General features: G+C 43.1%; 1 protein-coding gene across 1 annotated transcript; it reads left to right on the top strand.

Annotated features, from left to right (window-relative positions):
• The first annotated feature begins 1,281 nt into the window (after positions 1 to 1,281).
• LOC133647863 (uncharacterized) lies at positions 1,282 to 11,358 on the top strand. Its single transcript, XM_062043589.1, has 2 exons — positions 1,282 to 2,182; positions 10,934 to 11,358. The coding sequence occupies exon 1, from the start codon at positions 1,402 to 1,404 to the stop codon at positions 2,167 to 2,169; it is 768 nt and encodes a 255-aa protein (XP_061899573.1). The 5' UTR covers positions 1,282 to 1,401; the 3' UTR covers positions 2,170 to 2,182; positions 10,934 to 11,358.
• The last annotated feature ends 300 nt before the right edge of the window (positions 11,359 to 11,658 follow it).

Here is an 11,658-nt window from a genome sequence, read left to right on the forward strand (position 1 = left end):
ATGGATGAATAAATTTCCTTTTTTTTGCAGACCTGGACAATTTTTTTGACTCGGGGGCTATACTCATAGAACAAAAATGTGCAACAAAAATGCAACAAACTCAGTAAAAAAAGAATGCAGAGGGTAAAAACATAATATCCAATAATCTGATATATTATCACTTTTCTGCAGAATTTTCTGCTACTGTGTCTGTTCATGACAATCACGTCACACGTGTCATAAGCCGGTTTGGCGGCGTATTTGGACCCCAAAGCAGAGACTCAAGCAAAAGTCAAAAATATTTATTTACAAAGGGACCACATGTGTGAAAAAACTCAAAAACTCAAAGTCCAAATGATTAACAAAAAGCGACGGCAACATACACTACCGTTCAAAAGTTTGGGGTCACATTGAAATGTCCTTATTTTTGAAGGAAAAGCACTGTACTTTTCAATGAAGATAACTTTAAACTAGTCTTAACTTTAAAGAAATACACTCTATACATTGCTAATGTGGTAAATGACTATTCTAGCTGCAAATGTCTGGTTTTTGGTGCAATATCTACATAGGTGTGTAGAGGCCCATTTCCAGCAACTATCACTCCAGTGTTCTAATGGTACAATGTGTTTGCTCATTGGCTCAGAGGGCTAATTGATGATTAGAAAACCCTTGTGCAATCATGTTCACACATCTGAAAACAGTTTAGCTCGTTACAGAAGCTACAAAACTGACCTTCCTTTGAGCAGATTGAGTTTCTGGAACATCACATTTGTGGGGTCAATTAAACACTCAAAATGGCCAGAAAAAGAGAACTTTCATCTGAAACTCGACGGTCTATTCTTGTTCTAAGAAATGAAGGCTATTCCACAAAATTGTTTGGGTGACCCCAAACTTTTGAACGGTAGTGTACAAAATACAAAAAAGGGAGTGAATCCACTGAACAAAAAGTAGTAAAAGGTCAAAAGAAAAAACTCCCTCGGCAAGTCAGTTAAACAAATCCACACAGGCAAAGGAACCAGATTTGGCATGGAAAACAGCAAGTTGAACAGGCATGGAAGAGAAACAATGCAGTGACCGGAGTAGCAACAGCAGGGCTTATAAAAACCTGATTGCAGAGTGTAATCAGGTGTGGGAGCAAGGCTTATGAAGGAGTTTGTTCTTGCTTTTTACATAAACTCGTTAATAATAATAATAATGATTGTTTGCTCCAAAAGAAGTGTTTGAAAATGCGTCAGATGCGTCAGTAATGCTGTAGTCTCGCGAGAGAGAGCGTACGTGACGCGGGAAAAAAGATAGAGTCAAGTGGCACACTCAGCTGCCAAACAATTCTGATTCATTCAGAAAATAAAGCAAACAAAACTTAAATATCAAAATCTGGAGGCACTTGAAGGCTACATCGAAGAGTGCTACGACCGTCTCGTCATGGGGAAGCCATCTAAGACGCCAACGTCTAAAAGAAGCCGCCCGGAGGACTCACCTGGCCATGTGTCACCACCCGGTACAAACTTCACCGACATCCTGGATTCCATCGACAAGAGGCTGACTTGTTTGGATGGCCGCCTCGCACTTGTTGAGGTGCTCCACAAGGAATTCCAAGCCATCCGTGAGAGTTTGGAATTCGGACAACAGCAGGTCATGTCTCTCGCCAAGGAGAACGCCGCTCTTCGTGAGACTGTAAAATCCCTCACCGACGGAGTGACGCAACTCACCCGGGACAACAGGAGCATGAAGGAGACGATGCTGGACCTCCAGGCGAGAAGCATGAGGGACAATCTGGTCTTCGCGGGGATACCGGAAAAGACAGAGGAAGATCCAGAGGAAACCATCAAGTCCTTCATGGAACATCAGCTCAAGCTTCCAGCAGACACCATCAGGAACATCACCTTCCATCGCGTCCACCGGCTTGGAGCCAAAAAGCCGGAGAACAGGAGGCCGAGACCCATCATAGCCAAATTCGAACACTTCAAGCAGAAGGAGCGAGTGAGGAACCAGGGTAGAGAGCTGAAAGGATCCAACTTCAGCATCAACGACCAGTTTCCAAAGGAAATTCTCGACCGGCGACGCCATCTGTTTCCGCTTCGCAAGAAGTTTATCACCGAAGGATGCCGTGCAGTCATCGCGGTGGATAAACTTTTCATCAACGGCCAACTTTACCGTGATCCGGAAGCCACGCCGTGGCTGTATTATTAGCGTCTGAAACACGGTAAATGTTGTATTTTGTTTTTGTTATTTCATTATGCTTCAATCCCTCTTTTTTTTTTTTTTTCCCCCCTCTTGCTCACAATACACCTGTGCGTCATCATAGCGCACACGTAAACACCATACGCTCTCTCTCTCTCTTTTGGTAAACCAACATGTTTACTGTTTTACTTTTTTGTTTTCCTTTTTATACTTATTTCACTACCTGTTTAATCCACCACTCTCTTCTTTTCTTTTTCTTTTATGTTTTTTGTTTTGTTTTTCTCTTTCTATTTCTCCACCTGTTGTGTGTGTCCCCTTGTCGTCATCAGCATTTACACTCACAGCTAATACATGCACAACTATACACACTATACACACCTACATATATGCATGATAGGCTTACGTTTAGATACAGACATGCATTATTTACACATAAAGTACACACATACATCCACACACTTAGTTACAGTCTAGTTTAGTATGTCCACTGTGCAGTTTGTCACTTGTAATGTGCGTGGAGTCGGGTCAAAGGAAAAAAATATAAAAATTCTTAATCATTTGAAGAGTATGCAAGCAGACATTGCTTTACTACAAGAGACTCACCTCTCCAAGTCCGATACCTCAAAACTGCATTCATCGCAATACCCACACACATACTTTGCTAGTTACAACTCCAAACAGAGAGGCGTAGCCATTCTCATTAGTAGAAAGGTCAACTTTACATTCCATAACTCCATTACTGACATAGAGGGAAGATACATCATTCTTAATATTTCTGTTGACGGGAGAAACTTATGTATCGCCAACATTTATGGTCCAAATGTTGATGACCCTTCCTTTTTTCACACTTTCTTCTCTTCACTTTCTCCTCACTCAAACCACTGCTTGATTCTAGGAGGGGACCTCAACTTAGTATTTAATCCAAATATAGATCGGTCCAGAGTAACTGGGAGTCACCGTGAGTCTCAATCAGTGGTAATACTTAAGCAATATATGAACGATTATGGTCTTTGCGATGCCTGCCGTTCTTATCACCACACTCTTAGGGAATACACTTATTTTTCCCCAGTTCACCACTCATTCTCTCGCATTGATTACTTTTTAACTAGTAGCTCAATTTTATCTGATATCGCAAACATTCACATTCATCCTATCATCATCAGTGACCATGCACCTGTCTCACTTTCCCTCACTAACAAAACTATAACTGCACCTATAAAACAATGGAGACTTAATACATCATTACTAAAGGACCCAGACTTCCTCAACTATTTTGAGAAAGAATGGACAGATTTTTTAGATTTTAATGATCAACCAGAAATCACGGCGTGCATTCTCTGGGAGGCCGCAAAAGTAGTTATGCGAGGAAAAATAATTTCTTATTCATCATACAAGAAAAAAAAGGAACGTTTACTAGAGCAGGAACTTGAAAATGAAATAAAAATATTAGAAATAGCTTATGCGAACTCACAAAATGAACATACTCTGAACGAACTGAGAAAACTCAAATTAGATTTAAGAGAAATCATTGATAAGAAAAGTCAATTCCTGCTCCAGAGGTTACGCTTGGAAAAATTTGAACATGACAATAAACCAAGCAAATATTTGGCTAACCAACTAAAATTAAACAAAGAAAAAAACTCCATACCATCCATTAAGGATTCAGCTGGGAACATTACTCACGTTCCTGAGGAAATTAACTCCATATTTAGAGACTTTTACAGAAACTTGTATACACCCCAGATTGACCCATCTCTTTCAGACATTGAGACATTTCTCAATGGTATAGATTTACCTAAATTAAATACAAGGCAGGTATCAAATTTAGATATTGCTATTTCTGTAGATGAACTTCACGATGCTCTTCAACAGATGCCAAACAATAAAGCACCAGGGCCTGATGGGTTCCCTGTGGAGTTCTACAAAACATTCTGGTCACTGCTAGCTCCGATATTTACGAAAATGGCTTTAGAGATTAAAGAAAACTCATTCCTTCCTCCAAATATGAACTCTGCCACAATCAGTCTCTTGCTAAAACCTGATAAAGACCCAACACTTCCATCCAGTTACCGGCCAATCTCCCTGATTAATGCTGATCTTAAAATGATCTGCAAAGTATTAGCTCAAAGATTAGAAAAAGTCACTCCATATATAGTACATCCTGATCAAACAGGTTTCATCAAAGAGAGACAATCGTCCAACAATGTTCGCCGTCTACTCAATGTGATAGACTATTCTGTTATTCATAATGCAAAAACAGCTGTTGTTTCATTAGATGCTGAAAAAGCATTTGATAGAGTGAATTGGAATTTTCTTTTAGCTACTCTACAGAAATTTGGATTTGGTGACTCATTTATAGAATGGATCAAGGTCCTATATAGTTTCCCTACAGCCTCGGTTAGAACGAATAGCCAAATCTCCCCAAGGTTTAATCTTATGAGGGGCACAAGGCAAGGGTGTCCACTTTCTCCGTCACTGTTTGTTATATTTATTGAACCTCTTGCAACCGCAATTCGACAGCATGCAAATATTAAAGGCATCCATACCGCAACCGTTCATCATAAAATAAGCCTTTATGCTGATGATGCATTACTTTTCTTACAAAATCCACATTCTTCTCTTCAAGATACAATCTCACTTATCAATAAATTCAGTTCTATTTCAGATTACTCAATCAACTGGTCCAAATCTACTGTGTTACCAATTAATTTTGACTTTCAGAGCACCTCATCGATTCCACTGCATAAAGGGAACATTAAATACCTGGGAATCAAAATTTCCTCCACATTGTCAGATCTGAATTGCTTGAATTACTCCCCAATCTTAAAATTGATTGAGGATGATCTGGCGCGTTGGAAAGCACTGCCAATCTCACTTATGGGAAGGGTTTCTACCGTGCAAATGATGGTCTTGCCTAGGGTTAATTATCTCTTTTCAATGATTCCAACCAAACCTTCTCAAATCTGGTTTAAATCACTAAACTCACACATCAATCAGTTTCTTTGGAAGAGTAAACCAGCACGAATCCGCCTTAAAACTTTACAAAAACCAAAAAATACGGGGGTCTAGAACTCCCAAACTTTTCATATTACTTCCTTGCAAATAAACTACAATATATATTAAAATGGACCAATCCCACTTTATTAGATAGTTTATGGTTAGAGATTGAACAATCACTTAGCCAGGAGATCCCAATTTCTAACTTGCCCTTTATTAGCCAAATTCTCCGAAAACACAACTGCTTCAAAAGTATTAATATACGCACTACCTTAACAGCTTGGTGGGAATTTTTGAAAATAACTGGATCCCCGCTCACTCCCTGTCAATTTACGCCTATTTGGAATAATCCTGATTTTCTTTTAAACAAGAAGCCATTGAACTTTCCAACATGGTATGATAAAGGAGTCAGATGTCTTGGGGATATCATCAATGCAAACAGTTTTATCTCTTTTAAAAGTTTAATAACACAATATGCAATCAATCCTAATAAATTCCTAGAATATATACAAATCAAATCTGTAATTAGCGCAAGATTCAACAAAACAACATGGGAAAGTAATCCTACGACCGTTAAATTCTTCAAAACATCTTCCCCCAAAGCTTTATGCTCTCTTATCAAAAATAGATAACACAATAAGTATCCCAACTTCCAAATGGCACTCAGACGTATCCACAAGCCTTGACCCAGAATTCTGGAAACAAATATGCCTCAATACTTCTCGTTTGATTAAGAATCCGAATTTACGACTGATTCAGCTCAAAATACTTTACAGAATACATTACACCGGTCTAAGAATGTACGGGTGGAGCTGTTGGGGGCGACCGCCTTGGGTTGGGTGGGGGGCTGCCCCTCTCGTGGGTGGTTGGGCGGGGGGTTGCGCCCGTGGGGCCGGGGCCTTGCCGCTGTCGGGCGGGGGTCGGCTCGTGCCCCTCTGGCTTCGGGTGTCCGTGGGCTTCCTCCTTCCCCTGGGGCGCGGGGCGGGGTCTGCCCGGGGTCGCCCTACGCTGCGGCTGTGCGGGCCCGCCTGGTGCCGGGTTGGGGGGGCTGCTTGCCTCCCTTGTTGGGGCCCCGGCGGTGCTGCCCGACTGCCCTGCGGGGGTCTCCCTCCTGTGTTTTACTCCGCCCTTATTTATTTATTAATTTTATTTATATATATACTTATATATATTTTTTTAATTATCTATTTAATACATTTTATTTATTATGTTAAATTATTTATGTGTATATATAGGTGAGCGTGTGTGTGTGTGTGTGTGTGTGTGTGTGTGTGTGTGTGTGTGTACGTTTGTATGTATGTATGGTGGAATCTGTGTGTATGTATGTAGGTACATGTGTGTGTGTCGCTGCCCCGGTGTGCATTGCTGATCGCGGCACCAGGCCTGCAGAGATGCCATGGCATGCCGGCTGTGGGCGCGGGGCTGGGCCCTTATGGCTTTTTGCCGGATGGGGTGCCTGGTGGGTGGTGGGCGGGGGGGCCTGGCCGTAGTTCCTGGTTGTCGGCCGCATGGACTGGGGGGGATGTCCGGGCCCTCTACTCCTCCTACTTATAGCACACACAGTCACACAAATATAGGACTTTGGGGGAGTGTCCTGCAGGGAGGCATGGCGGGGGGTTGAGGATGCCTCCTATGGGGCTCCAGTCCTCCTGTCTTGTCCCATGCTCGTCCATCCCTCAATCTTAGCTGCATATCAGACACTTAGGATTTGGAGGGCTCGGCTTGGTTGGGACCCACCAAGACCTTGATGTCCCCCAATTTTAATCGCATTATTAGTTCCCACAAGCATACATATCTCACTCACGCTACAGTACACGCATCAATAGGGACTGGAGGTCGGCTGTAATGGCTGACCTCCTAATTTTAACTACACAGTAGACACTCTGGGGGCCTTGTACACATGCATGTGGGGGGGTTGGGGTTCGGCGCACCCCTCATTGCCTCGTCGGCCGGCGCGGATTCCGGGGACTGCGTTCTGGTGGCCTGCCAGGCTTTTATTAATTTATTATTATTATTATTTTATTTTTATATATATATATATATATATATGTGTATATATATGTATATATGTGTGTGTATATATGTATATATATATATTTTTTATTTTTTATTTTTTATTTTTTAAATAATTTTTATTATTTACTTAATTTATTTTATTTAATTATTTGTATTTGTTATTTTTAATTTAATTTAATTTGTATTTTATTTTATTATTATTATTATTTTTTATAAAATTATTATTATTTTTGTTTAATCTTATTATTTATTTGTGTGTGGCGTCGCGCGGGTCTTGCTTCCTGTTGGGTGGGGTCCGTGCCCGTGTGGCCCGACCTTGCGCTGTGGGGTCTCTGTTGGCGACTTGATGTGGTGGCGGCGCGGCGCCCCTGTCTGGTCTGGATACTGTGTCTCGGTTTTTTGGGCGGTGGTGTGTTTGTGCGGGTTTGGGTTGGGGTGGTGGGGTCTTTTGGTGGGGGGTGGGGGGGGGGGTGTTGGTGTTTCTTGTTTGCATGTTGGCATTTGGGCTTGCTGGTGGGCTGGCGCTGGCTGGTCTCTGTGATCCTGTTGGCGTGTGGTTGCCGGTCGCGTTTTTTTTTTTTTTTTTTTTGATCGCTTTGATTTGATTGGGTAGTGCTGGCTGTCTGGGGGTGTTGTGGCTGCTGTTTCTGCTGCCGTTTGTTTGTGGTGTGGGCGCCCGTGGCTGCTGGGTCTGGTGCAGGGGGGTGGCTGATGTTTTGACTGGTGGCAGCGCGCGCTCGCGTGGTGGTTGTCGGGGCTGACAAACTGTGTATATGTATGTGTATGTGTGTGTGTGTATGTATGTATGTATGTATGTATGTATGTATATATATGTGTATGTGTATGCATGTGTATGTGTACATGTGTATGTTTATGTGTATGTATATATATATGTATGTATATTTCTGGGGGTACGTTCTGGGCCTGCCTGTCGGGTGGGGTTCGGCGCCTCAGGCTACTGCATCCGGACTGCGTGTCTGGAGCTCCTGGGTCCCACCGTCCATCCCTTCCGGGTGCCCGTCTTGGTTGGGGCCTGCTAGGTCTGGTCCCTGCGTCTACTGTGGTAGCTTGGTGCTGCAGGGTATTCCGAGGTGCTGCGAGTCGGCCAGTTGTTGGGGTAGCGACCTTGTGTGTCAGCATGTCTGTGATCTTTTAATTCTTTTTTTTAATTTATTTTTTTATTTTTATTTTTTATTTTTTTATAAGTAAATGTAATTATTTATTTATTCTTATTTTTTAATATATTTTATAATATTATTATTATTATTATTATGTATTTATGTATTTAATTATTCCCCTACCTCAGGGGGGACTCGGCGGGGCGGTTGCTGGTTGTTCCATCTCCATCGTTGGGGTCCCTGCGGGTGGGGTGGGTGGTCCCCGTGGCCCTGTGCTGGGTGGTCCTGTAGCGGCCGACTTGGGTGGGGTGGCCGTGGGCTAGCCTCGCCGCGCTCTCCGGGGGGGGGGGGGCGCGGGGTGGGGGGGGGGGGGGCGCGGGGTCGTGGGGGACCGGTTGCCGGTGGGGCGGGGGCGGTCTTCCCGTCCGGTTGCGGGGGGTCTCCGGGCCCCTCGGGCGGGGAATCCCGCCTTTCTGTCCGTGTGGGGTGTGGTCTCTCGGTGGCTTGGGGTCTGGCTGCCCCCTGCTTTTCTCGTGCCTTGTCCTCTGCCGGGTGCGTCTGTCTGCGGCCTGCTGCTGGCCCTTGTGGGCGGTGCGGTGGGCCAGGCTCTGGGGTTCCTGTCGCTGTCCGGCTTGGCTGCGTGGGGGCGGTGGCCCCTGGTTCCCTGGGCACCACACCTACTGTTTGTGGGATGGGCTCTCCGGGAGGCACATAATCACGTTTCATCAAACATATATTAACGTTGTTGCCCTAGGGTAAACTGGGTATAACACATGGCACACTGACAAAGCTTAACCTATTGTTACTATAACAATCTCCAAGGTTAATGTAGGTTGCTTCTCTTTCTTCCCCTCCATTTTTCTGCACTCTTTCGTATCTCAAGTTATCATTACGTATATGTATTGTTGCATTTGAACAATTGTATTGTTGATAATAAAGGTAAAGTATTGGTATTGTTTATTATCAATTGCACTATTCATATTGGTATTCATATTGCTCCATTTTTAGTGTAGTTATGCTCATTGTCATTTCTGTATTTTTTTTAAATTTTCGCTAACTGCTTATTTGCTAATACTTTTACCATCATATTTGTACATGTCGTATTTGCTGATGTTGCTCTGTTGTTGTTGTTGTTGTGTTTGCTGTTGTTGTTTTTGTCTCTCTGTCTAATCCCCCTCTTGTCCCCACAATTCCCCCCTCTGACTTCCTTTTTCTCTCTTTCTATCCCCTCCTGCTTCGGCCCGGCTGCACCAAATGATAATATAAATACATTTAATAAAGTCAAAATACAAATAAGGCAACAAGAGAAGTATCCTACACTTCTCTTTTGTAAAGTAAATCTGAACAGCCGATATGGGCATCTACATCTGCTGTATGATTTGCCCGAGAAGCTGGGCAGGACATTATTAAAAAAAAAAAAAAATAATAAAATTTAAAAAAAAAATAAAAAAATAATAATAATAATACCTGGGATTCATATAGCGCTTTTCTAAGTACCCAAAGTCGTTTTACATGTAGAACCCATCATTCATTCACACTTGGTGGTGGTAAGCTACTTTCATAGCCACAGCTGCCCTGGGTAGACTGACGGAAGCGTGGCTGCAATTTGCGCCAACGGCCCCTCCGACCACCACCTATCATTCATCATTCAATTCACCGGTGTGAGTGGCACCGGGGGCAAGGGTGAAGTGTCCCGCCCAAGGACACAACGGCAGCAATTTTTTTTTTGGGATGTAAGAGGCTGGGAGCGAACCTGCAATCCTCAGGTTTCTGGCACGGTTGCTCTACCCACTACGCCATGGCTGTGGCCTTCTTGTTGTCAAGGTTACATGGATAAATGAAAATTAAGTGGGTTAAAGTGACCTACATAATTTTTTTTACCTGCTGTTAAACTGTAGTTGCTCTAATAAAGATTAAGCTATGATAAGTGCATTTAATTTGCTTTTTATACTCTGCCTGCCCCTATAACACTCCGAGTAGCTTTCCTATTACTTTGCACTTTTTATGTTGTGTATGTTGCCTGATATTCTCCCTCAGCGTTGAGTGTTGCTGGGATGTCATTTTTTAAAAATATCTTTCCACTTTCTACACTCTACTCTGTCAAAAGTATACTTCTTCTACATTGGTGTGTCCGCCCTGAGATCGGTAGGTTGTGAGTTCAAACCCCGGCCGAGTCATACCAAAGACTATACAAATGGGACCCATTACCTCCCTGCTTGGCACTCAGCATCAAGGGTTGGAATTGGGGGTTAAATCACCATAAATGATTCCCGGGCGCCGCATCGCTGCTGCCCACTGCTCCCCTCACCTCCCAGGGGGTGATCAAGGGGATGGGTCAAATGCAGAGGACAAATTTCACCACACCTAGTGTGTGTGTGACAATCATTGATACTTTAACTTTAACTTTAAATTCATTGTAACGATTGTTCTTGGGAAATACATTTTTGTCGAGAGAAGTTGCATCATGTAAAGCTGTGCAAAGATGGCTTCTCATTTTGTTGTGTTTTCAAGAAAAGCTGTAAAAGTAGAGTGCAGTACTGAACTAAGGGGGGCTTTGTGTTAGTTTATCACCACCCGAGGGATGTGCTCCAGCACACGCAGGCCATATGCTGTATCCTGATGGCTGTTTGTTTCTCCACTAGATGCCCTCATGAGGACACCATGTCTCTGGAGGATGAACGTGTGTCAAAACCACAGCTGCAGCAGGGCTCACCCGGCCAGGTCTTCCCACGGGAAGCTCGTACATCAGTGTTATATGCCAGCGTGACCCAGCTGTGGACGAGTGTAAAGTGACGGTCCCTGTGGAGGTATAGCTGAATACTTGGGGATGAGCCCCTATTGGACAAGGAAGATCTCCATCAGCCACGAATGACCACACACTTCTTGAGTCTTTGGTCCCTCGAGTGTTCAATTGAACTGTAATGATGCAACTCTCTTCCTTGATCCATTTTCTAGACCAATTATGTTGTCAGGGCCACAGCCGGCAGTCCATTCCAACTGACTTGGAGACCCAACAAAGTGCACTATTTGGTTGAGATCCTTCAGAGGTGCAATTGATTCAGGCCTTGTCCACACAAACAATTATACTACTTATGTACAGCTGCAACGATTGGTTGATTAAAACATTTATAAAAAAGCTTGCATTCGTATTTTGTTGCTTCGATGATTTGTTTAGTTAATAAATAAATATACAATCCAAACCGCATAGATTGCCCAAAACTTAAAATATGCCAACATTGTTTCTGCAAGACTGCGCTATGGTAGGCTCTTTATTGTCATTGCACAAGTACAACAAAATTTCATTTTCACCACAAACCTGTTGAAGATTTGACAAAGAAACATTGTACAGGTCGACAGAACATGAACG

The sequence above is a fragment of the Entelurus aequoreus genome, linkage group LG04 (assembly GCF_033978785.1).
Source record: "Entelurus aequoreus isolate RoL-2023_Sb linkage group LG04, RoL_Eaeq_v1.1, whole genome shotgun sequence".
NCBI classification, from domain to species: domain Eukaryota; kingdom Metazoa; phylum Chordata; class Actinopteri; order Syngnathiformes; family Syngnathidae; genus Entelurus; species Entelurus aequoreus.